Source organism: Saimiri boliviensis, chromosome 20 (assembly GCF_048565385.1).
Source record: "Saimiri boliviensis isolate mSaiBol1 chromosome 20, mSaiBol1.pri, whole genome shotgun sequence".
Taxonomy (NCBI): Eukaryota; Metazoa; Chordata; class Mammalia; order Primates; family Cebidae; genus Saimiri; species Saimiri boliviensis.
The window spans coordinates 25,582,175-25,609,375 of record NC_133468.1 but is presented as its reverse complement, the minus strand read 5'-3'; the positions used below and the strand labels follow the sequence as shown (position 1 = coordinate 25,609,375).

Here is a 27,201-nt window from a genome sequence, read left to right as displayed (position 1 = left end):
AGAGCCTACAGAGCTAGTGCTTGGCATAGCCAGGGTCTACCCAGGATGCACTTTGTGCCCTGTCTGTTCTCCATACATTAATCTATCCAATAACCCTACAGCACTTATTAGCACTGATCAAATATCTGGGTTGTCTTCAGGGTAAGTGGTAGGATGGTACTTCCTGGGGCCTTAGTTGGGAGAGGCACAACTAGTACTGCATAGTTGGGGTTGGGGTTTTCCGAAGAAACGAAACCAGTAGGAGATTTTTTTTTTTTCTTGAAACTGAGTCTTGCTGTTTTGCCAGGCTAGAGTGCAGTGGCAGGATCTCAGCTCACTGCAACCTCCATCTCCCGGATTCAAGAGATTTTCCTGCCTCAGCCTCCTGAGTAGCTGGGACTACTCACGTGCAACCACACCTGGCTAATTTTTTGTATTTTAGTAGAGACAGGGTTTCACCATGGCCAGGGTGGTCTCGATATCCTGACCTCATCATCTGCCCGCCTCAGCCTCCCAAACTGCTGGGATTCAGGCATGAGCCACCATGCCCGACCCAAGGTATTTTATATATATAATTAATAAGTTATGTATACACACACACACACACACACACACACTCTTAGCCCCTCATAGCTGTAAGTTCTACACCTACAGATTCAATCGACCAGGGATGGAAAATATTTCTTAAAATAACAATACAACAATAAAAAATAAACACCTTACAAATACAGTTTAACAACTATAGTTATTGATTTATTTTCTAGACAGAGTCTCCCTCTGTTGCCCAGGCTGGAGTACATTGGTGCGATCTCAGCTCACTACAGGCTCCACCTCCTGGGTTCAAGCGATCCTCCCACCTCAGCTTCCCAAGTAGCTGGAATATAGGTAAGCATCACCACAACTGGCTCCATTTTTTTCTTTCTTTCTTTCTTTCTTTCTTTCTTTTTTAAGACAGGGTATTGCTCTGTGGTGGCATGTGCCACCACACCCAGCCTATTATTTTGCATTTGTGTTTTTATTAAAAACAAGGTTTCGCCACATTGGCCAGGCCGATCTCAAACTCCTGATCTCAAGTGATCCGCCTGCCTTGGCCTCCCAAAATGCTGGAATTACAGGCATGAGCCACCGCACCCAGCTGCTGTTATCTTTTTGTTATTTTGTATATTTTTCTTTAGTGGAGATGGAGGGGTCTAACTATGTTGCTCAGGCTGGCCTCCAACAGCATTTACATTGTATTGGGTATTATAAGTGATCAAGAGATGATATAAAGTGTATAGGAGGATGTGCATAGGTTATATGCAAATACTACACCATTTTATATTAGGAACATGAGCATCCAGGGATTTTGGTACCCATGGGGCGTTCTGGAACCAATTTCCCATAAATACTAAGGGATGACTGTAATGTATTTATAATTATTCTTGGGCCGGGCGTGGTGGCTCAAGCCTGTAATCCCAGCACTTTGGGAGGCCGAGGCGGGTGGATCACACGGTCAAGAGATCGAGACCATCCTGGTCAACATAGTGAAACCCCATCTCTACTAAAAATACAAAAAATTAGCTGGGCATGGTGGCGCGTGCCTGTAATCCCAGCTACTCAGGAGGCTGAGGCACAGGAGAATTGCCTGAACCCAGGAGGTGGAGGTTTCGGTGAGCCGAGATCTTGCCATTGCACTCCAGCCTAGGTAACAAGAGTGAAACTCCGTCTCAAAAAAATAATAATAATAATAATTATTATTCTATAACATATAATACCTAATATGTTAATGATATTATATATTTATACACATGTAGAGGGATTTATTTTAAGAAATTGGCTCGGCCGGGCATGGTGGCTCACGCCTGTAATCCCAGCACTTTGGGAGGCCAAGGCAGGCAGATCACCCGCGATCAGGAGTTAGAGACCAGCAGCCTGACCAACATGGAGAAACCCCTTCTCTACTAAAAATCCAAAATTAGCCAGGCATGGTGGTGCATGCCTATAATCCCAGGTACTCAGGAGGCTGAGGCAGGAGAATCACTTGAACCCAGGAGGTGGAGGTTGCAGTGAGCCGAAATCACTCCACTGCACTCTAGCCTGGACAACAAGAGCGAAACTCCATCTCAAAAAAAAGACAAGAAATTGAGAAATTGGTTTACACCATCTTGCAGGCAGGCCAGTCTGTAGTCTGCAGGGTTGGATGGCAAGCTAGACACCCAGGGAGGAGCTGGCACCACAGTCTTGATCTGGAGGCAAAATTTCTTCTCCAGTAAGCCTTAGTGTTTGCTCTCAAGACCTTTTGACGAACCAGATAAGGCCCACCCACGTTATTGAGGGCAACGTTCTTTACATAAAGTCAAGTGATTGTGGATATTAACCACCCCTCGCAGACACCTTCAGCACAATGCCTCGATTGGTGTGTGATTAAATAATTGAGTAGGAGGGCCTAGCCAAGCAGACACACGAAATTACTCAGCTCCACTCTGTCCAGTACACTGGGTGTGGAACTCAAATGTCACTTGCAGACCGTGCACCTGTCCATGCAAAACCTTCCTGAGCTCTTTCCTTCCCTCAGCTCAGTGGCTAATGACATTTATGACAGTAGCTGCTGTGTCAGCCTGGATCCTAGGGTGAGATGACATGGAAGAGAGTCCCCAAACCAGAAATAAATCTTGAATGTTCAAAGCCATGAAAAGGGTCAGATGCGATGGCTCATGTCTGCAATCCCAGCAGTTTAGGAGGCCGAGGCTGGCGGATCACTTGAGGTCAGGAGTTCCAGACTAGCTTGGGCAACATGGTAAGACCTTATCTCTACTAAAAATACTAAAAAATTAGCTGGCGTGATGGAGGGGCACCTGAAATCCCAGCTACTCAGGAGACTGAGGCAAGAGAATCACTTGAACCCGGGAGGCAGAGGCTGCAGTAAGCTGAGATTGTGCCACTACACTCTAGCCTGGGCAACACAGCAAGACTCTGTCTCTGGGAAAAAAAAAAAAAAAAGCCATGAAAGGCAGCTCCCTCCTTCGTCACCACTTAGCTGATCTTACTCACACCACTCCCACGTGGCACAGAGTATCACAGTTCAGAGCATGGGCTCAGCGCTGCCTGTCTGTCTTTGAATCCCAGCTCTGCCCAAAACTGGCTATATGATCCTAAGCAAATTTCTTAACCTCCTCATCTTTAAAATGGGAACAATAATAGTACATACAATAGCATGAAAGGACTAAAACCAAGATCCAAGGAAATAATTCCCATAAAATCCTAAGGAGAATACCTGGCACAAAGTAAGCTCTTGAAAGATGTTAATTATTATCACTATTATGATCTTCATATCACATGAGATACAAATGACACAGCAACATGAAATCTCTCGCTCAAAATCACACATTCCATCGGATGCAGTGGCTCACACCTGTAATCCCAGCACTTCGGGAGGCTGAAGTGGGTAGATCTCCTGAGGTCAGGAGTTCGAGACCAGCCTGGCCCACATGGTGAAACCCCATCTCGACTAAAAATACAAAAATTAGCCAGAGGTGGTGGTGGGTCCCTGTAATCCCAGCCACTTGGGGAACTGAGGCAGGAGAATCTCTTGAACCCCGGGAGATGGACGTTGCAGTAAGCCAAGATTGTACCACTGCACTCCAGCCTGGGCGATACAGCAAGATTCTGTCTCTAAATACATATATCTATGAGGTGATTGAGCCAGAAGGCTCTACCCCACAGGTGGGATTATAAAAGGGTGAGTTCAGCTCCTTCTGACTCTCTTTGTCCCTCTACCATGGGAGGTTCCAGCAAGAAGTCCCCTGCCAGATGCTGGTATTTTATTTTATTTTATTTTTTGTGAGATAGAATCTCGCTCTGTCACACAGGCTGGAGTGCAGTGGCACAATCTCACTGCAACCTCCGCCTCCTGGGTTCAAGAAATTATCCTGCCTCAGCCTCACACGTAGGTGAGACTACAGACACATGCTACCACACTCAACTAATTTTTTGTATTTTTAGTAGAGACGGAGTTTCACCATGTTAGCCAGGATGGTCTCGATCTCTTAACTTTGTGATCCACCTGCCTCGGCCTCCCAAAGTGCTGGGATTAGAGGCATGAGCCACCACACCCGGCCCGTTTTTTCTTTTTCTTTTTTTTTTCTTTTCTTTTTTTTTTTTTTTTTTTTTTTTTTTTTTTTTTTTTGAGACAGAGTCTTGCTCTGTCACCCAGGCTGTAGTGCAGTTGCACAATCTTGGCTCACGGCATCCTCCGCCATCCAGGTTCAAGCGATTCCCCTGCCTCTGCCTCCTGAGTAGCTGGGACTGCAGGCAAGCGCCACCACACCTGGCTAATTTTTTGTATTTTTGGTAGAGATGGGGTTTCACCATTTTGGGGCCAGGATGGTCTCTAACTCCTGACCTCGTGATCCACCTGCCTCGGCCTCCCAAAGTGCTGGGATTACAGGCGTGAGCCACTGTGCCTGGACTTTATTTTTGTTTTTTTAGAAACTGGGTCTCACTCTGTTGTCCAGGCTGGAATGCAGTGATATGATCATAGCTCATTGCAGCCTCAAGCTGTTGGCTTTAAGCAATCCTCCAGCCTCAGCCCCCTGAGTAGCTGGGACTCCGGGCACATGCTACCATCCCTGTTTTTTGTTCTTGTTGTTTGTTTGTTTGTTTAATTTTTTGTAGAGACTGGGTCTCACTACGTTGGCTAGGCTGGCCTTGAAATTCCTGGCCTCAAGGAATCCTCTTGCTTCAGCCTCCCAAAGCACTGGGATTATAGGTGGGAATCATCATGCCCAGTCAGATACTGGCGTTTTAATCTTGGACTTCGCGGCCTCCAGAACTGTGAGGAAATGTATTTCTATTCATTATGAATTCCCATCTTGGGTATCTTTTTGTAGCTGCACAAATGGACTAAAACACTGGCCATGAGCATGACAGGTGGGACCGGCCCCCTTGGCATCTCCTTCTCAGTTAATAGGCTCCTCTTCATACTTCTTTCCTTCATGGCTGAAGCAGGTATTTGTTGAGGGGCATCTGCTGGGGATAGTGGAGTGCTACTGAGATGTTCCTGTCCCCTGCCTGTCCCCATGCCGCTCCGCTGTGCACTAATGCATGTGCCTTTTAAAGCGACTGAACGCAAATCTGGCACTTACAAGAGATTCAAGGGCTTTGCATATTACAGATGACCAAACTGAGGCTCTGTTTCTGACAAAGGGCTTTGAAGGGGTGCAGCATTTATTCTTTGGAGTTTTTTGTTGTTGTTGTTGTTGTTTTGGTTTTTTGCAGTTTTTTTTGAAACGGAGTCTTGCTCTTGTCACACAGGTTGGAGTGCAATGGCGTGATCTCAGCTCACTGCAACCTCCGCCTCCTGGGTTCAAGTGATTCTCCTGCCTCAGCCTCCCAAGTAGCTAGGATTACAGGCCCCTATCACCATGGCCAGCTAATTTTTGTATTTTTAGTAGAGAAGGGGTTTCACCATGTTGGCCAGGCTGGTCTCAAAGTCCTGACCTCAGGTGATCCACCCACCTGGGCCTCCCACATGCTGGGATTACAGGTGTGAGTCACCACGCCCGGCCTCTAGGGGCTTTTTTGGCTTTGGAATGAACCAGACAGAGGCAGTGCACAGGGATGACGAGCCACAGTGGCAAACACACAGGGTACACAGACAGTTGGGGGACGCTGCAAATATCCATGGAACACAGCAGATATCAGCAAGGGGCCTGGCTAGCAGTGAGCACAGTCTCCCTGGAGACGCTTAGCTATCCTGAGTGCACCTTGCAGGGGCTGAGGCCCCTCAATTATCCAGGTGCTGGTTTCCATGGCAACAAAAATCAGGAGGTAAAGTCAACAGGACCTTGTTTATTCTTGCAACCTGTGAATCCAGGGAGAATGCAGGCAACACCAGGGTATTTGATTCAAAACAACATCCCATTCCCCAGACAGGCTAGATAACAAAGCAGCTCCTGGGCTGCCACCTTGAACACAAGGAAAGCCCTTTTATCCTAGAACTACAATTGCAACGAAATCAGGTGATAGGTTTTGTATTCATCAGGCTGGGCGTGGTGGCTCACATCACACCTGTAATCCCAACACTTTGGGAGGCTGAGGCAGGCGGATCACAAGGTCAGGAGATCAAGACCATCCTGGCTAACACAGTGAAACCCCATCTCTTCTAAAAATACAAAAAATTAGCCAGTGTGGTGGCTCACACCTGTAGTCCCAGCTACTTGAGAGGCTGAGGCAGGATAATTGTTTGAACCCAGGAGGCAGAGGTTGCAGGGAGCTGACTGTGCCACTGCACTCCAGCCTGGGCAGCAGAGCAAGACTCCATCTGAAAAAATAAAATAAGATTATTAAGGATAATTCCAGAGCTGGGCTAGCCAAGCAAAAAGGGGGCCAGCCATCCACTCATGGAGTTGGCAGGCTAGGAACATAGCTCAGCTTCCATGAGTTCTTCTGCTTGCCCTTAGTTAGTCCTAGCGTTGGCCAACACCCTGCAAAGGGTTTGGTTTGCACCTACCTGGTGTTGACATCTTTAGAGATCTCACATCTTACTCACTGGGTACTCCTGAGCCTCTTGTACCCTGTTAGCCGTTTTTCTTCATAAGGTTTGTTTTGCTGTTCTTTTCTTTTTTCTTTTTCCGAGACAGAGTTTTGCTCTTGTGGCCCAGGCTGGAGTGCAGTGGTGCGATCTAGGCTCGCTGCAACCTCCGCCTCCTAGGTTCAAGCAGTTCTCCTGCCTCAGCCTCCCAAAGCTGAGATTACAGGCATGCATCACCACACCTGGCTAATTTTTTGTGTTTTTAGTAGAGATGGGGTTTCTGCAGGTGGGGCAGCCTAGTCTCATACTTACAACCTCAGGTGACCCACCTGCCTCAGCCTCCCAAAGTGCTGAGATTACAAGTGTGAGCCACCGTGCCTGGTCTGTTTTGCTGTTTTTTTGTTTTGTTTTGTTTTGTTTTTTTTTCTTGAGACTATCTCACTCTGTCACCCAGGCTGGAGTGCAGTGGCATGATCATAGCTCACTTCAGCTTCAACCTCCCCAGCTCAATCAATCCTCACACCTCAGCCTCCCAAGTAGCTGAGACTATAGGCATACACCACCTTGTCCAACTTAACTCCTTATTTTGCATGCTGAGCTCAATAATATGCAACCTTTCTTCTTTTATAATATAAATCTGTAAGCCTATGAATTTCCCACTAATTTCAACTTTAGCTGCGTCATGCACGTTTTGATATATAGCAATTTCATTGTCATTCCTTCTTGAATACATCAAATTGTCTTTACATTTCATTTTTGCTTGATGAATTTATTTAGAGGTGTATTTTTAATTTCTGTGTCTGTGGAGTTTTTAGAAGATATCTTTTTGTTAATGGTTTCAGATGTAATTGCAACATAGAGAATGTGGGCTTTATGATGCCATTCCTTTAAAATGTATTGAAACTTGCTTCATGTCCTAGTATTTGGTCAGTTTTTGAAAACATTTCTTGTATTTGAACAGAACATGTATTCTCTAATTCTTGGATACTGTATTAGTCTGTTCTCACACTGCTAATAGAGACATACTGAGACTGGGTAATTTATAAAGGAAAGAGGTTTAATTGATTCACAGTTCCACATGACTTGGGAGGCCTCACAATCATGATGAGAGAGGAAGGGACATTTTATATGGTGGCAGGCAAGAAGAACTTGCACAAGGAAACTCCTCTTCATAAACTAAACCGTAGATCTAGTGAGACTTATTCACTATCATGAGAACATCATAGGAAAGACTCACCTCCATGATTAAATTACCTCGCACTGGGTCCCTCCCATAATACATGGGAATCATGGGAGCTATAATTCAAGATGAGATTTGGCTGGAGATGCAGCCAAACCATATCAGACACACATTTCAAAATGTATTTATTAGGCCAAAATTGTTCACTGTTGCTTCAGTTATCCATTGGTGCGTAACAAACCACTACAAATTTTAGTGGCTTAAAACATTTTATTTTGTCCTGAATCTGCACCCTGGACTGCGCTCAGCTGGGCAGTTCTGCTAGTCTTTCATATGACTATATTCAGCTAGCAGATTGAATGAAGGCTTGGCTCAGCTGGGACACTGGGATGGGTAGGACTCTCTCCTTGTCCAAGTACTCTCAGGCCCTTTACCTTTTCCCATGATCTCTCCAAAAGGGTAGCTGAACTTCCTACATGGCTTACAGGGCTCCAGGAACACAAAAATGGAAGCTCTCGGGCTTTCTTAAGCCTTAGACTTGGAACTGGTAGAATATTACCTCTAACACATTCTGTTTGTCAAAACAAATTCCAGACCAATCCAGATTTAAGTAGATGGGCTACTCAAGGGAATGGATACCAGGAGAAGTGGTTCATTTGGGGACTACTAATATAATAGACTGCTACAATTATATTTTTCAACTGTTTGAACTATTAATTATTAGAAGAGGTATACTTAACCCACACTTATACTCCAGCAATGAGTATAAGGATGAATTCCTCAGTTTCTCCTTGATGTTCTCTTATTTTTTGGCATTAAATTTTTCTTTCTTATTTTTTTGTTTGTTTGTTTGTTTGTTTCTTCCGATAGGGTCTTGCTCTGTCTCCCAGACTGGAGTACAGTGACACAATCACAGCACCTCAGTTTCCTTAAGTATATTGACATTTTCTTTTTCTCACTCATAGCTCTTTGGCTTTCAGGGGAAGCCTTCAGGGTCTCCTATGCAGTGGAGAAAGATAAGGTAATAGACAGGATGCTATTGCTGTGATGAGCACCAAAAGGAAATCTCCAGGTGTCAGAGCTGAAGTTGTTGGCAGCTCCCATGTTCAGGGATGGGGGAAATCTCCCAGTCCTCTCACCCCCCAGAGCGCTCACACTGTATTAGTCCATTTTCATGCTGCTGATAAAGACATTCCTGAGACTGGGCAATTTACAAAAGAAAGAGGTTTAATGGGCTCACAGTTCTACTTGGCTGGAGAGGCCTCGCAATCATGGTGGAAGGTGAAAGGCACTTCTTACATGGTGGCAGACAAGAGAATGAGAGCCAAGTGAAAGGGGTTTCCCCTGATAAAACCATCAGATCTCATGAGACTTATTCACTACCACAAGAACAGTCTGGGGGAATCATGGGGGAAATCACCCCCATGATTCAATTATCTCCCACTGGGTCCCTCCCACAATACAAGGGAATTATGGGAGCTACAATTCAAGATGAGACTTGGGTGGGGACACAGCCTAACCATATCACCTACATTCTCCCCAGGCCAGAGAAGCCCTACTAGGACCTCATAAGGAGACCTCATGCATGGGACCCAAGGAGATCCTGTCCCTCTAGGGAATCCCAGAGTCCTGGGCCCTATACTGAGCATCTGAGTTTCTGAATCCCTCACTGCCACCCCGCAGGAGAGCGAGAGTCCCTGTGGCTGTTTCCTTTCCTAGGGATTTCAGGGGAGCTCACTGTGTCACATAAATGTTTCAGGCCCTGCCATCAGACTCCCTCTTCCTGGCTGCTGCTTAGCTTAGGAGGTGGGACTAAACACAAGCTGGGAGGAACTTTCAGTCTACTCCTCCTTCTCCCTACCAATTTTTTAACAGCTGGTAGACCAAGAAAGCAAGTCTGTGGGCCATCTGTTTACATATTTTAATCTTGCATTTTTTTTTTAAGGAATAATATGCTATTTTGTTTGTTTTTTGAGACAGAGTCTTGCTCTGTTGCTCAGGCTGGAGTGCAGTGGTGCAATCTCAGCTCACTGCAACTTCTGCATCCTGGGTTCAAGCAATTCTCCTGCCTCAGTCTCCCAAGTAGCATGTGCCACCATGCCTGGCTAATTTTTGTATTTTTAGTGGAGACAGGGTTTCACTATGTTGACCTGGGTCGTCTCGAACTCCTGACCTCAGGTGATCTGCCCACCTTGGCCTCCCAAAGTGCTAGGATTACAGGCCTGAGCCACCATGACTGACCAGGAATAATATGTTATTGCACCTATATGGATGTACCTTAATTTATTTAACCAGATACTTATTATTCTTACTTTGTAACACCTGATTCCCAAAGCTCCACAATAATAATAATAACAATATTACTGTTGTGCCTGTTATGTGCTAAGGCCTAGTGCTAGGACCTTATAGGTATTAACATATTTAATGTGTTGTACAGCCTTATTTTCATCCTGATTTTACAGACAAAGAAACTAAGTCTCAGAGATACTAAATGACTTGTTCATGTTCACACAGCTGGTAGGCGATGGAGCCAAACATCAAAGTTCTCATGTTTTTCTCCATCTCATTATACAGAGAATGCCCTGTGTCAGGCTTCCAGTTTGGGATTTGCAATGTAGTAACCATACTTCCCTCACCAAGCGAGTTTAGCTGCCTGGATTCAGATACTTCTATGACAGTCACCTCTGCTTTACCTCTCTCCCAGCAGAGAGGACAAATGAGATATTGTATGTGTAAGCACTTTAAAACTTTTAGCATGCCATACAAACTTAAGGGATATTGCAGAGTATGCAGATAACCTTGTTTATTTCAGGCACCTTAGCCCACATGTGGAGATGTCCAGAGGTCAAATCCTCAAATCAAATATTGCTAACGGCACAATAATTTCTCCCATAAAATACCATATTGTGTCATTTAAAAATGTAACTAACTCTTGGCCGGGCACAGGCACTTTGGGAAGCTAAGACAGGTGGATCACTTGAGGTTAGGAGTTTGAGACCAGCCCAGCCAACATGGTGAAATCCCATCTCTACTAAAATACAAAAATTACTTGGGCATGGTGGCATGCACCTGTAATCCCAGCTACTTGGCAGGCTGAGGCAGGAGAATTGCTCGAACCTGGGAAGCAGAGGTTGTAGTGAGCCAAGATCACACCACTGCACTCCAGCCTGGGCAAGACAGTGAGACTCCATCTCAAAAACAAATTTAAAAAAACTAAATAACTCTTTAAAATGTTTTTAATGTGTTTAATGAATATGTAAACACAGCGCTTAAAGTCATTTATAATGATTTTTTTAAAAAACAGAAACAGTATTGCTCTGTCATTGAAGCTGGTATGCAGTGGTACAATCAGAGCTCACTGCAGCCTCAAACTCCTGGACTCAGCCCTCCCACCGCAGCTTCCCACCATGCATGGCTTATTTATAAGGATTTAAAGTTATGTGGGAATGTTGTCTGGAGCACTTGCTGAAACTGTTTTGTGAATCCGTTTCTTCAAACTTCTTGAAACTGAATGAGGAATGAACTGAATGAACCAGTCCACTCTTCAGTGGTTCAAAATTCCCTATTTCTGTCACAGAAACATTGTTTTCTTTGGATTCTCCAATTTCTCCTCACTTCTATTTCAATACTAGTATTTAGCCTTTTTCTTTTTTCTTTTTTCTTTCCTTTTTGAGACAGAGTCTCGCTCTGTTGCCCAGGCTGGAATGCAGCAGTGTGGTCTCAGCTCACTGCCATCTCAGCCTCCCGGGTTCAAGCAATTATCATGCCTCATCCTCTCAAGTAACTGGAATTATAGGCGCCCACCACCACACCTGTCTTATTTTGGTATTTTTAATAAAGATAGAGGTTTCACCATGTTGGCCAGGCTGGTCTCAAACTCCTGGCCTCAAGTGATCCACCTACCTCAGCCTCCCAAAGTGCTAGGATTACAGGTGTGAGTTACCATGCCAGGCCTAGTATTTGGCCCTGTTTTTTTCTTGTTTTGAGACAGAGTTTCACTCTTGTCACTCAGGCCGGAGTGCAATGGCGTGATCTCAGCTCACTGCAACCTCCACCTCCCGGGTTCAAGCAGTTCTCTTGTCTCAGCTTCCCGAGTAGCTGGGATTACAGGCAGCCGCCACCACGCCTGGCTAATTTTTGTATTTTTTAGTAGAGATGGGTTTTTACCATGTTCGACAGGCTGGTCCTGAACTCCTGACCTCAGGTAATGTGCCTGCCTCAGCCTCCCAAAGGGCTGGGATTACAGGCATGAGCCACCAAATCCAGCCATATTTGGCCTTCTGTGGGAGGTCATTTCCACAAACAAGCAAGACTTTCTAATCATTTTTCAAGGATTACGAAGTCTTGACTTATAAGTAATACAAATTCATGCCATGATTTGTAGTGTTTGTAGCAAATGACAAGTGATACATATTATGTGCATTCAAGGTCCCCAGGAAGTTGGTTTTTGTTTTATTTTGTTCTGTTTTGTTTTTGAAGCAGGGTCTTGCTCTGTTGCCTAGGCTAGAGGACAATGGTATGATTATAACTCACTGCAACTTTGACCTCCTGGGCTCAAGTGATCCTCCCACCTCAGCCTCCCAAAGTGCTGGGATTGTAGGTGTGAGCCACTGTGCCCAGCCTTGCAGGGAGCTTAGATATGTGATTCAGCAAAAAGAACAAATCTGAAGGTATCACATTACGTGACTTCAAACTATGCTATAAGGCTCTCGTCACCCAAACAGCATGGTACTAGTATAAAAATAGGCACATAGACCAATGGAACAGAATAGAGAACCCAGAAATAAAGCCAAATACAGCCAACTGATCTTCAACAAAGCACACTAAAACATAAAGCGGGGAAAGGACAGCCTATTCAACAAATAGTGCTGAGATAATTGGCAAGTCACATGTAGCAGACCTAAACTAGGTCCTCATCTCTCACCTTATACAAAAATCAACTCAGCAAAATTCAGACTTGAATCTACCACCTGAAACCATAAACATTCTAGAAGATAACATCGGAAAAACCCTTCTAGACATTGGCTTACGCAAAAACTTCGTGATCAAGAACCCAAAAATAAAGGCAACAAAAACAAAGAAAAATAGATGGGACTTAATTAAACTAGAAAGCTTTTGCACAGCAAAAGAAATAATCAGCAGAGTTAACAGACACCACACAGAGTGGAAGAAAAACCTTCACAATCTGTACATCCGACAAAGGACTAGTATCCAGAATCTACAAAGAACTCAAAGAAATCAGCAAGAAAACAAACAATCTTATCAAAAAGCAGGCTAAGGACATAAATATACAATTCTCAAAAGAAGATATACAAATGGACAAAAAGCATACGGAAAAAATGTTCAACATCACTAATTATCAGGGAAATGCAAATCAAAATCACCATACAATACCACTTCTCTCCTGCAAGAATGGCCATAATCAAAAAATTAAAAAAAAAAAAAAAAAAAGATGTTGCTGTGAATGTGGTGAAAAGGAACACTTTTTTTTTTTTTTTTTTTTTTTTTAAAGTTTCACTCTTGTTGCACAGGCTGGAATGCAGTTGCATGATCTCAGCTCACTGTAACTTCCACCTCCCTCACCCGCCTCGGCCTCCCACAATGCTGGGATTACAAGCATGAGCCACCGCACCTGGCTGGGAACACTTTTACGCTGTTGGTGAGATTCCTTAAAGTGGAGATTCCTTAAAGAACTAAAAGTAGATCTACCATTTGATCCAGCAATCCCACTACTAGATTTCTACCCAGAGGATAAGAAGTCGTTATATGAAAAAGATACTTGCACACACATGTTTATAGCAGCACAGTTTGCAATTGCAAAAAGATGGAATCAGCCCAAATGCCCAACAGTCAATAAGTGGAAAAAGAAAATTCTATTATATATAGAGAGAGACCATAGAATACTATTCAGCCATAAAAAGGAATGAAATAATGACATTCACAGCAACCTGGATGGAACTGGAGACCATTATTGTAAATGAAGTAACTCGGGAATGGAAAACCAAACATCCTATGTTCTCACTCGTAAGTGGGAGCTAAGCTATGAGAACACAAAGACATAATAATGATACACTGGACTTAGAGGACTCCAGAAAAGGTCGGGGGTGGTAACAGAGAAAAGACTATATATTGGTTTCAATGTACACTGCTTGGGTGATGGGTGCACGTAAGTCGCAGAAATCACCACTAAAGATCTTTTTCATGTAACCAAACACCATCTGTTCCCCAAAAACCTATTGAAATAAAAAATAAAAATAAATAAATCCTTGAATACCGTGGTTCTATGGCAGAAAACAAGTGTTTAGTAAGAAGTATTTCATCTCCACTTTGCCCAGTGATTTGAGCAGTCTGGCCCCCTAATATGTAAGTTTCTTGATGCAAAGTTTGCAGCTTTTCCATCTTCGAATTCCTCGCCAGAAATCCCACGTGACTGGCGTTTTAATGATTATGCAAAAATGATGTATGTAATTGAATGGAATCACATTCACTAATCACTTTTTCTATTGAGTGTAGTAGCCCTTGCTAGTTAGAAGGAGGATATAGTAAAAGAGCAGGATTCTGGTTGGCCCTTGGGTGGTGGTGTTTTTCTGCTAGTCTTCATTGTATCCACCTGTAGATGGTGGCAAGGGAACTTGGGGCAGGATAATCCTTAAAACCATGATTCTTCAATCTGGCCAATCAGTTGGAGCTCTTAAGGGATACCTGAGGTCCTTCTAGGAGGTTCTGATTCAGTAGATATGGGACAGGCAAGAGTGTGTAATCTGGTGATCTTTATCAAGAGCTGATTTGGGGCTGCCTCACATGCTGTTTTGCAAGTTCATGTTTTCAGTTTATACCTTCATGACGATTTGAGCAATGCTAAGCCTAACCAATGTCGTTATTAACACCCCTGTTTTACAGGTGAGGAAATTGAAGCTGGGAACATCAAAAAGGTGGGGAAAGCTGCTAAAAAAGTTATGCAACTAGTACAATCTAGTAAGTGGTCGACTGGAGATTCCAACTCAGGCCCAGCAACTCCAGACCCCACTACCTCAATCACTGGGCAGCATAAGACTTTTGGGGCAGCTTCTGGTGATTTCGGTGATTAGTCAAGTTAGCTTTTGGGAAAGTCTCCTAGAGGCCCATGCAACTATCAAAGGGTGCATGTGATTGGAATTTGTGGCCCATCCCCCTCCGCTGTTTCTGGAAGACCATCGGAGAGAATCCGATGAGCAGCTGAACCTCTTATCAGTATTTCCCAGCCCTCGGGGAACTCCACAAGGTCCTGGTCTCACAGGCGGACCCAATCTGGGAACCAAGCGAGCCTCTTTCTGTACACCTGGCACTTCTGGTCACGCCCCGTTCTGAGAACACCCAATCCCACCCCAGTAGATCGTGATTGACGTCCACTCAGAGCAATTATAATCGACCATGGCGGACGGCCGCTCCGCCTCCCGGGTTACCCCGCCTCCCTTTCATTCTGAAAGAAAGAACCTCGGCCTGGGCATCCAATGAGAAGCGCCTTCACCTCAAAGATCCCGCCTCTTTCGGCGTCGACCCCGCCCCGAGGCCGGAAAGGCCGCCCGCCTCCCTTGGCAGGATGAGCCAATCGGAGGGCTCTCATGGCCGGATGGACGGCAGCCGGCCCAATCCGCCGGGTCTCACGCGGCGCTGCCCCGCCCCTCCGCCGGGCCCGAGTGGCGGCCGGGCGACGAGTGCGGGCCTCGGAGCGACTGCAACGGCGGCTGCGGCGGTGGCGGCGGCGGCAGACGCGGCCTGAGGCGAGCGGCGGGGCGTGGGGCGGCGCCTCGGCCCGGGCTCGCCCTCGCCGGCGGGAGCGTCCATGGCCCCCGGGCGCCGGCGGGGCGCGGCCGCGGCCTGAGGGGCCATGTCCGGGGTGGTGCGGACCCTCAGCCGCTGCCTGCTGCCGGCCGAGGCCGGCGGGGCCCGCGAGCGCAGGGCGGGCGGCGGCGCGCGCGACGCGGAGCGAGAGGCCCGGAGGCGCAGCCGCGACATCGACGCGCTGCTGGCTCGCGAGCGGCGCGCAGTGCGGCGCCTAGTGAAAATTCTGCTGCTGGGCGCTGGCGAGAGCGGCAAGTCCACGTTCCTCAAGCAGATGCGCATCATCCACGGCCGCGAGTTCGATCAGAAGGCGCTGCTGGAGTTCCGCGACACCATCTTCGACAACATTCTCAAGGTGACGCGCGCCCCCCCCCCGCCCCCCGGCACCTGCACCCAGGTGTGCCGGGGCGCTAACCCCTGCCCGGGCCCCTCCGTGTTCCGGGCCGGCGCCCGGTCGGGGACCCCCGGGGCGAGGATGCTGGATCCAGCCCCGCCTGCACCTCACTTCCCCGCCCATTCCCCGGGGCCTGCTGGCGTCGCCTCTGCCCCACCCCCGCCAGCCTTTTTTGAGATAGGGGTCTCTCCCTGTGTTGCCTAGGCTGGAGTGCAGTGGCGCGAGCACGGCTCTGCAGCTTCGACCTCCTGGGCCCAAGCCCTCCTCAGCCTCCCATAGTAATGGGATTACAGGCGTGCACCAGCAGCCCAGCTAATTTTTAAGATTTTTTGTAGAAATGGGGTCTTGCTGTGTTGTCGAGGTTGGTGTGGGTCTCCTGGCCTCAAGTGATCCTCCTGCTTTGGCCTCCCCCAAGTGCTGAGATTACAGGCACGAGTCATGGCACGCGGCCTACCTCTGCCCTCTCTACGGTGCCTGTGCACTGCGGGAGTGGGATCTCGGGCCAGCTTCTGGGATTGGGGCGTGGGGGGCTTGGCATTTAGCCCCCTCCTGGATGTGCCCTAGCAGAATGGCGTCTGCCGGTTTCCCACTGGAAGCTTTCTGGGGTAGGAGTGCAGCTTGCCCTGCCCTCCAGCTGAGCTTTGAATAAGAGCAGTGGAGACTGGACGGGGAACCAGTTAGTTTTTGTTTGTTTTTAAGAAAGGCTCTCACTGTTGCCCAGGCAGGTCTCAAGCTCATGGGCTCAAGCGATCCACCCACCTCAGCCTCCCAAAGTGCTTAGATAACAGGTGTGAGCCACCGTTTCTAGTAGGAAAACTTCAAACATTTGCAAAAGCAGAGAAAACAGAATGACTGTGAAGTACCCATCCCCCAGCTAAAGCAGTTATCAATTCTGTGCCAATCCTGTTCACCTGTGCCCTCCCCCGTGGTCTCCAAGCAAATCCAACTTTGTGTAATTGCATCAGGAAACTGCAGTACCATTAGCAAACCAAAAATTAGTAATAGCTCAATATCACCGGATATCCAGTGTTCAAAATTCCTCCACTGTGGAATAATTGTTTTGTTTGAATTGATACAGATTGTAATCTCCAGATTCTCCTTGTATCTCTTGCTTCCTTTTTTCTCGTTGCCATATTTGTGAAAGAAATGGTAGAAGTCAACCAGGTGTCATGGCTTATGCCTATAATCCCTGCGCTTTGGGAAGCTGAGGCAGGAGAATCACTTGAGGCCAGAAGTATGAGACCAGCCTGGGCAACATAGTGAGACCCCAGTGCCACAAAAATGAACACATTAATTGGGCATGGTGGAGTGCACCTGTAGTCCCAGCTACTTGAGAACTGAGGCAGGAGAATCGCTTGAGCCTGGGAGGTCAAGCCTACAGTGAGCCATGTTTGGGCCACTGCACTCCAGCCTGAGTGACAGTGAAAAAATAAAGAACTATAGTGTTGATAAAGTCAGCGTTCTAGTCTCTGAGTACTGTCACCCTGTGTTAAAGGGCCCCAAAGAAGGAAATCTGGAGAAAACAGATGATGAGGGAATAGTGGAACCTTGCTTACACCTAAATACTGTAGCATCTTTTCTTCTTCTTCCCTCCCTTTTTTCTTCCTCCCTTCCTTTCTCTTCTTCCTTCCTTCTCTTCCTTCCCTTTCTTCTTTTCCCTTCTTTCTTCCCTTCTTTTCTTCCTTTTTTTTCTTTCTCCCCTCCCTCTCTACCCTTTCCTTATCCCCTCACCGATTTTTCCCCAAGCCCAAGTTAGAGGCAAAGAAAATTATCTCAAAGCAGAGGCGGAGAGAAGTTTGCCATACCACAAAAGTTACCTGGAGACTAGGTTTTCTGGTGCCTGGGAGATTTTAAATTTAGCAAAGCCCTGTGGAAACCTATTTGGTACGTTTCTCTCACTTCACCCGTAAGGACCCCTGCCTCAGCCCTAGAGATGAAGTGACTGCTTACTGGGTCTCTGTGCTGGAGTCCAGACTTCCAGCCTAGCATTCCCACTTGACGGATTCTCATGGAAATATTTCATTTTAATAGAAATAGCTCCTTTAGGATTGTGAAGGGAAGAAAATAATTTGATAAGACACTCTTTTTCATATTACCTCTTTGCAAAGCCTTGGTGAGTCAGAGCTCTGGTCAGATACTTCCTGAAATTGAAAGACTAGGTGCCCAGCGTAGCTCACTGGGATCGATTGTTTAAAAATTCCCCGCAGCGTCTGTGACAAAGTGCATTTGGTTGTCTCAGGTCCTGCCCTTTAGTTTCTCTCTTAAAGATCCTGATTTTATTTTTGCTGATTGCCCAGACCTCAAAACCAGGCAAGCATAAAAGTATAGCAGTTTGGCTATCTCTAGTTTCTTTCAACTCAGAAGGTGGAGAAAGTATTTAGAAACATAGAATCTTCAGTGTAAATCAGCGTATGAAGTGCATTTTAGAAAACTCAACCTGGTCGGGTGTGGTGGCTCACGCCTGTAATCTCAACCTTCGTCAGGAGTTCAAGACCAGCCTGGCCAACATGATGAAACCCCATCTCTACTAAAAATGCAAAAAATTAGCTGAGGCTGGAGAATCACTTGAACCCGGGAGGTGGATGTTCCAGTGAGCCAAGATCTCACCACTGCACTCCAGTCGGAGCGACAGTGGGAGACTCCATCTCAAAAAAAAGAAAAGAAAAGAAAATTCAACCTTAACCTTCTCCTGAGGCATAGAAAGATTAACTTTCACTGACTTTCTTACAACAAAATGTGATCTTCCTTTCCAACTTCGTTTTTTTACTGATTATAGTTCCATATTAAATTCACTTTGTTGTGACCATTTAAAAAACAAGTTAGAAATTCATCTTTCAAAAATCCTTTCCTCCTCTTCACCCCCCTCCCACGCATTTTTATTTGAACTTGAACAGATCACTTTGGAAAGAGACTTTTATTTTTTTAACTTTTATTTTTTAAGACAGGATCTCATTCTGTCACCCAGGCTGGAGTGCAGTGGCACAATCATGGCTCACTGTAGTCTTGCCTTGTGGACTCAAGCAATCTTCCCACCTCAGCCTCCTGAGTAGCTGGGACTGCAGATATGCACCACCATACCCAGCTAATTTTTGTAGAGATGGGGGTCTCACTAGGTTGCCCAGGCTGGTCTTAAGCTCTTGGACTCAAGCAATCCACCTGCCTCAGCCTACCAAAGTGCTGGGATTACAGGTGTGAATCCCTACACCCGGCCAGGGAAGAGACTTTAAATAGATTGCTCTGCAGTGGTTTTAGTACTGGAGATTTGAATGATGCTGTTTAGAATAATATTTGTGTCTATGTAGAGGTTTAGTGTTGACAGGCCCATTTTAAAACACCGACTGTGTGTTATGCACATTGTGCCTGACCCTTTCAGATACGGTGTTTAGTTTTCTTTTTTTTTTTGAGACAGAGTTTCGCTCTTGTTACCCAGGCTAGAGTGCAATGGCACGATCTCGGCTCACTGCAACCTCCGCCTCCTGGGTTCAGGCAATTCTCCTGCCTCAGCCTCCTGAGTAGCTGGGATTATAGGCACGCGCCACCATGCCCACCTAATTTTTTGTATTTTTAGTAGAGACGGGGTTTCACCATGTTGACCAGGTTGGTCTCGATCTCTCGACCTTGTGATCCACCCGTCTCTCCCAAAGTGCTGGGATTACAGGCTTGAGCCACCGCGCCCGGCCTATGGTGTTTAATTTTCATAGTGCTTCAGATGGTATTACTTCATTTAGTGAATGAGGAAATTGAGGATAGAGAGTTTAAAATCTCTTCAAGGTCAGCTACCTAGTTAGAAGATGGCAGAGCTAGGAACTAAATATGCTTTTTTAAAAAATTAAACTTTTGGATTTTGAGATAATTATAGGGTCCTATGCAGTTCCAAGAAATACTAGAGATCCCACGCACCCTCTGCCAGCTTTCTCTCAATGGTAATGTCCTGCAAAACTATAGCACAATCTTACAACCAGGATATTGATGTCAGTGCGGTCAAGATACAGAGCATTTCCATCAGAAGGTTCCCTCAAGCTGCTCTTTTATAGCCACTCTCTCCCCTCCTGTCCCAGACCCTGGCAATGAATATTCTTTAATTCTATAATTTTGTCATTTTAAGAATGTCATATGGCCTGACACAATGGCTCATGCCTGTAATTCCAGCACTTTGGGAGGCCAAGGCAGCAGATTGCTTGAGCCCAGGAGTTCAAGACCAACGTGGGCAACATGGTGAAACCCTGTCTCCTCAAGAAATACAAAAATTGGCCAGGTGCAGTGTCAGGTGCCTGTAATCCCAGCTACTCAGGAATCTGGGGCTAGAGAATCACTTGAACCTAGGAGGCTGAGATTGCAGTGAGCAGAGATTGTGCCACTGCACTCCAGCCTGGGCGACAGAGCAAGACTCCAGTTCACAAACAAAAAATTAGCCAGGTTTGGTGGTGCACACTTGAACCTGGGATGCAGAGGTTGCGCTGAGCCAACATTGTGCCACTGCACTTCAGCCTGGGCAGCAGAGTGAGACCCCTCCTCAAAAAGAAAAAGCAGCCGGGCGCGGTGGCTCAAGCCTGTAATCCCAGCACTTTGGGAGGCCGAGGCGGGTGGATCACGAGGTCGAGAGATCGAGACCATCCTGGTCAACATGGTGAAACCCCGTCTCTACTAAAAGTGCAAAAAATTAGCTGGGCATGGTTGCACGTGCCTGTAATCCCAGCTACTCAGGAGGCTGAGGCAGGAGAATTGCCTGAGCCCAGGAGGTGGAGGTTGCGGTGAGCCGAGATCGCACCATTGCACTCCAGCCTGGGTAACAAGAGCGAAACTCCGTCTAAAAAAAAAAAAAAAAAAGAAAAAGCAAAGATTTTCCTTTTACCTTTCTTTTGTTGATTTCTGGTTTGACTCCACTATGGACAGAGATATACTGTATATGATTTCATTTCTTTTAAATTTGTTGGTTTTGTGGCCTAGGATATAGTCTTTTTGGCAGATGCTCTATGGTCTTGTGTTGATGAGTGTTCCATAAGTACATGAAAAACGCATTATTCTCTTGTTTGGAATGTTCCACGTATGTCAGATCTTGTTGATTGATAGTGGTGTTGAGTTCTGTATCTTTGCTGATTGTTCAGTGGTTATGTCAGTTAAGAGTCCTCAACTGTAATTGTGGATTTGTCTGTTTCTCCTTGAGCTCTATCAGTTTTTGCTTCATATATTTTGAGGTTCTGTTGTGTGGTGCATAAATGTTTAGGATTATTATATCATCTTGATAGATTAACCTTTTTAAATTATGTAATGTCCTTTTTTTTTCCAGCAATTTTCTTTGCTCTGAAGTCTCCTTTATCAGATGTTTTAATACAGCCACTTGTTTTTATTAATGCTTTCATAGTATATATTTTTCCATTCTTTTAATATCCTTGTTTTGAAGTGAGTTTCATGTAGACAGCATATTGTTGCATCATATTTGTTAATCCACTCTACATTTAAGGTAAAGTCATTATTATCATTGTTAACTGTTATTATCTTCAAGACAGGGTCTTACACTGTTGCCTAGTCTGGAGTACAGTGGCATGATCATGGCTCACTGTAGCCTTGACCTCCTGGACTCAAGCCATCCTCCCTCAGCCTCCCTAGTAGCTGGGACTAAAGATGTGCACCGCCACACCCAGCTAATTTTTAATCTCTTTTTATTTTCTGTAGAGACAGGGTCCCACTATGTTGCTCAGGCTGCTCTTGAACTACCGGCCTTGGCAATCCTCCTGCCTCAGCCTCTCAAAGTGCCAAGATTACAGACATGAACAGTTATCCCTGGCTGATTGATTTGTTTTGGTTTTTTAGTATAATGCTTTGTATTATTTTCTTGGTAGTTGCCTTAGGTTTACAGTGTACATATGTAACTTATCCCAGTCTACTGGCCCTGGTGTTTTGCAACTTTAAGTGAAGTGTAGAAACTTGACTTCCACTTAGGTCCATTTACCCTCCCCACTTAATTATAAATGCCTTAGCATTTCTAACAGACTTTGAATGCCACATCAGGTGCTTTACTTCAGTCATCAATGGTGATTTTAAAAACTCGTTAGAAGTAGGATATTATATTTATATCATCTTTTCCTCTTTTTACTGAATAAAATTGTCCCTCTTTTTACCTATTCCGATGGTCTTCTTTTCTTTCTGAAGTTCTAAGCCTTCTTCTGTTATCATTTCCTTTCTGTTGGGAGACCTTTCTTTAGCCATTCTTCAAGGATCAATTTGCTTGCTCAGATTCTCTTTGCTTTCTTTTGTCCGAGAACATCTATTTCCTCTTCCTTCTTGAAGGACGTCTTCACATTGTTTCAGAAGAGAAATCTGTCGTTTGAATTGGTCTTCCTCTCCAAGTGAATGCATTGCTTCTGTCTGGCTGCTTTGAAGATTCTTTGTTTTTAGTTTTCAGAAGTTGAATTATGATTTGTCTTGGCATAGGCTTCATTCAGTTTATTATATTTGGGGTTTGCTTAGCTTGTTGAATCTGTACATTTATGTCTCTTGCCAAATTTGGGAAGTTTTCAGCCATTACTTCTTAAATGACTGTTTCAGTCCCTCTCCTCTCTTCTCCTTCTGGGACTCTGATCACTTGTTAATGACCTTGGGGTCCCTGATTCCCTGTTGCCTTGTTGTGTGGGGTTGTAACATCAACTCCCCTCTGGGCCTTGCTTATTTTAGGGAATGGGAGGGGGTAGCAAAGCAACAATTAGTCTAGCCTCCCATCCTCCCACCCTTCTTTCTGCCTCGTCGTGGGAGCGCACTTCCCTGCTGGGCCCTACTGACACCTCCCCCGTGAGGGAATTGGAGCACCTCCTGCTGCTTCCAGGCAGAACATGGGAGGCGAGGTCCTGCTTCTTCCAGGCTGAGAATGGGAGGTGAGATTCCTGTTTCTTCCAGGCAGAGAATGGGAGGCGAGGTCCCTGCTTGGCCCAGCCAAGCACTGCTAGAGGCGCCACTTGGAGCATGTCACCTGGTTCCTTGAGGGCAGGAAGGGGGTAGAAGAATAATTTCCCCCTCAACCCCACTGAAACCTCAGTGGGTGGTATATGCAGTTTCTCTGCTGATGTTTTCCCTTGTGTGTGTTTGTTTGAGACGGAGTTTTGCTCTTGTTGCCCAGGCTGGAATGCTACGGTGCAATTGCGGCTCACTACAACCTCCGCTACCCGGGTTCAAGCAATTCTCCTGCCCCAGCCTGCTGAGTAGCTGGGATTACAGGCATGCACCACGACTCCCAGCTAATATTTGTATTTTTAGTAGAGACAGGGTCTCACCATGTTGGCCAGGCTGGTCTTGAACTCCTGACTTCAGGCAATCCACCCACCTTGGCCTCCCAAAGTGCTGGGATTACAGGCATGAGCCACCGCACCCAGCTTTCTCATGTTATTTGGAATAGGGTGGGCATTGCCAAAAAGGTCTGCTATTGTAAGATCATCCTCTTCCGGGTCCTTTGGCCGAGAACAGCCTCTTCTTGGAGCTGTTTTTCTTTGTAGCTTGTGGCGGTTCCAGCTTGTAGGCTTCTGCAGCACCCAGCCCGGATAGGTAGGAGGCAATAAAGACACCCAGGGAATTCACTGCCTTGTCATTCCTCAAGTCCTGAGGGTGCTAGGTAGCCTGCCTTCTTTCCACCTTCTTTCTACGCTTGATAGTTGTGTTACATTCAGAGCTTTCTTTTCAGCTGTGAGGGGCTGACCTGAGAGGGGCGGAGCTGTTACCTCATGGAAGTCTCCATCATCCTGGTCTTTTCCCTCAGTGTCTGGCGCTTTTCCCTCTTGATCTCAGTTGTGCCTGAATTTGAACATAGGATTTCTGTGATTTCGTTGCCTCACACTATCCTCTGTAGCTTATGATTTGAATCTACTAGCTGCTTTGATTCCCTGTAAAGATTGCCAGCAAGACTTTCTAGTTTATTCTTTTTTCTTAAACAATATTCAAGTCTGTTAAACAAATTTTTTCAAGTATTATAAAATGTTTAACTTTCATCAGCCTCAAGGGTTATGTTGCTCCCAAATTTTGATACAACTGAACTTTCAAATCTGGTAACACCCACTGAATTGCTTCCCCTTTGGATTCTAAGGTGTCAGTTTTTTCTTGCAAATTTTTATTTGTGCTTCTAACATTTCCTGTGTTTCTTCTTGAGAATGGCTAATGGAGACATCACCAATTTGGTAAGGCATCTTTAAGTAGTCATCATCTGCAACCATGCTATCATCATAAGCATCTTCTGAGTTTTGGAGTTGTTTCTTTTTACCCCTGTTTCTTCCTTCAGCTCTGTGATTCTGCTTGTGTTCTGTGCAAACTTACTTTCTTTTGTTGATCTTCAAAAGTAACATTGACATATTCTGCAGCCACCGTCTTCATGGTGACTGCCATCTTGGGACTGGAGTACAGCATGAGGCAATGGTGCACTTTGCCCCTGAGCACGCTCTCGCTCCCTGTCAGCCCAGAATTCCCCGGCAAATATAACCCTGTCTCTGCATTCCCTCCCCTTGGACCTGTGTCCAGTGATCCCTAAAAGCTGGGACGCAGGGAGAAAGTGTCATCTGGAAGGACTTGGTACATGCCAGTTAAAGGGACAGGCAACCCCCTTGGGCTGACACAAACGAGGCTGTGGTGAACAGCCTAGTTTATTCTTTTTATTTTTCTAATTCTACAGATGATGTCCCCTTGCTTCCTGAAAACTTTAAGGGCTGTCCTTAAAGTTTATGTACTTGGTGTTTCCGAAGTTGGCTAATAATGCCTCTGGTGGTGGTGTGTATCATACATGCATCAGGGAATGGAACCACTAATGCATCAATCCAAGAGCATTTTAATTACTAAATTTCACATCCAGTTAGGAGTGAATAAAATGTTAGCTGTCTGAAGTTTCCTCGTTACATGGACTAGAAGTCCTAACCATCCACATAATAGCATTGGTGTAGACTTAAGCAGCCCCAAGGTAGACTTGCCTTTTACATAAATGCATAGTCACGCATCGCTTAAAGACTGGGATGCATTCGAGAATCACATCGTTAGGTGAGATCCTTATGCAAACATCCTGGAGTGGACCTATTCAAACCTAGATAATACAGCCGACTGTACACCTAGGCCTATTGCTCCCAGACTGCAAACCTGTAGAGCTTGTTACTATGCTGAATACTATGGACCAGGTGTCCCCAAACTTTTTACACAGCGGGCCAGTTCACTGTCCCTCAGACCGTTGGAGGGCCACCACATACTGTGCTCCTCTCACTGACCACCAATGAAAGAGGTGCCCCTTCCTGAAGTGCGGTGGGGGGCCGGATAAATGGCCTCAGGGGGCCGCATGCGGCCCGCGGGCCATAGTTCGGGGACGCCTGCTATGGACCATTGTAGCACATGGCCCATAAAACATAGAAAATGTGCAGTAAAAATCAGGTGTTATAATCTTATGAGACCACTGTCGTCTATGCGGTTCCTCTTTTACCAAAACATCATGCGGTGCGGGACTATTTTGCTGAGTTTAGAAACTTTTTGAAGAATTAGATGATTAGAATGGGTAGCCTCTTGTTGCCACTGAAACAGAAAGATCAAGTTCAACAAAATATCCAAGGCATTGTGCTAGACGCTGGTGCAGAAGGGCTATTCAGTGAGTACTGCACAGTCCCTGTTCTCTACTCACACTCTCAAGCTGGGGAGACAGTGGCACGAGTGACTTTAATATACAACGTGAATGGATACCGTGTTAAACGCCACTGTGGAGGTAGGGAGGATGCAGTAGGGCAGTAGGGAAGATGAGTTCTGGCTGAGGTATCTGAAAAAGCCTTGTCAAATTGTGATTACAGCTGGCCTTTGAAGACTCAGTAGGATTTCAGCAAGCGGAGAATACACAAATGAGAACCATCTTAATGCCTCTGTGTTTATCAGTCAGCTAAGACAGAACATTTTATTGGTAGAGATATTTTAAAAAATCAGGAGCTAGCTGGAACTCTTGTCCACAGGAGTGGTCGTAATGTGGTGGCTTACTCTGGACTGCGGTCATAGCACTCTAGCTGAAGGCTGCGGGTCTTCTCTCCACAAAATTTATATATCTGCATATAGTTTCAGGGAGGTTTTTTGGATATCCTAAATCCCAAGAGTGGGCCTACTAGTGGCCCGTGGACTGCAGATTAACAACTGTTATTGTAGAATATCTAAGATAACGTAAAAATTTTGGAAATTAATTTTTTTTTTAAAAGAATTGTTTGCTGTATCACATGTACTTTTTGCCAAGGTAGCAACTTTGAAGAAGCCTCCACTGCTGTTCTGGCCTTTGAGTTTCTGTTTCGGGGGTTCAGAAGCACCTCTTTGGGCTTGATGCCACAATGGGTTTGCGTGACGCTGGAAGCATATGTTTGCTTTTGGGATCTGGAAACACAGTTGGATTTTTATTTAAATTACATTTAACAAGTTTACCTTACAGTTGGACATACGGAGTTGGTCCTTTTGTAATACCAAAAAACAAATGCAAAAACATATTTTTTCATCAGCTAAATAAATCCAGAGAGACCCCTCTGGCCATTTTGGGGGATTCAGAGCACATGAATGATTGGTCTTGTCCCCCAGCTTTCAAGTTTACTTGTTGATCATTTTAACCAAAGCAATTGGGGGAGCAGGGTTTGACCTTCAGTCATCTGCCATGAGAGATTTGGAGTCTAGCTGTGCTTGATGCGAGATAATGTTCTGTTGACAGCTCATAATTATTTTCTGTTCTTACTCGGTTGAGAGAGGGTTCGTGGACTGTATTGGTTTTAAATGGAACTGAAAATTTAAACTTCGGGCTTATCTAGAGATGTAATTATAGGGTGAGGTTCAAACCAAAGGCGCTGTTGTTGTGTAATGGACCTAAAGCTTGACTTGCATCACCTGAAGGACAGAGCCATCCCGTAAGGACAGGCCGGCTCATTTCATGCTGTAACTATTATGGTTTGTTCATAAAAGAAATGGAGGCTTCAAGTGGGCTGGGCAGAGCAGCTGCTCAGCACCACCAGCTTGTCTTTTAATCCTAAAAGCTGAGTAAGAATATTAGTTGCTGAAGATGTGATGGGTTGATCTTTCTCTGTGTTAGCATAAGTGTTCAGGTGTGTCCAGGCTTTGCAAAATGGGAAACATGACTTGTATCCTGTGTTAGCATATCCATTAGAGAAGCCCATACTTCTAGTTGGTTCAGTTGGCGAAATGCGTTTGAAACTTCAGGTTTGGAAATGCAGCATCCGGAGGACAGAGAAGCAGCAATGGTTACCCTTGGGAGTGCTCGCAAGCAGATAGAAAGGTGCTGGAGAGCAGCACATCTGGCCACTCTGGATGTTAAGAGGAAGAAAACGTCCC

At 45.5% G+C, this 27,201-nt stretch overlaps 1 protein-coding gene and 1 pseudogene across 2 annotated transcripts in view; one reads left to right on the top strand and one right to left on the bottom strand.

Moving 5' to 3' along the window:
• The first annotated feature begins 15,339 nt into the window (after nt 1–15,339).
• Nucleotides 15,340–27,201, top strand: part of GNA12 (G protein subunit alpha 12) — a 134,185-nt gene continuing 122,323 nt past the window's right edge. The window contains exon 1 of one of the 2 annotated variants that reach the window (XM_074390347.1): nt 15,340–15,846. In XM_074390347.1, the coding sequence (XP_074246448.1) occupies nt 15,538–15,846 (309 nt within the window). In that variant the 5' untranslated portion in view covers nt 15,340–15,537. The remainder of the gene's footprint in view (nt 15,847–27,201) is intronic. The other variant, XM_039460488.2, reaches the window with a different exon arrangement.
• On the bottom strand, nt 23,849–24,249 carry LOC120360378 (prefoldin subunit 4 pseudogene; annotated as a pseudogene).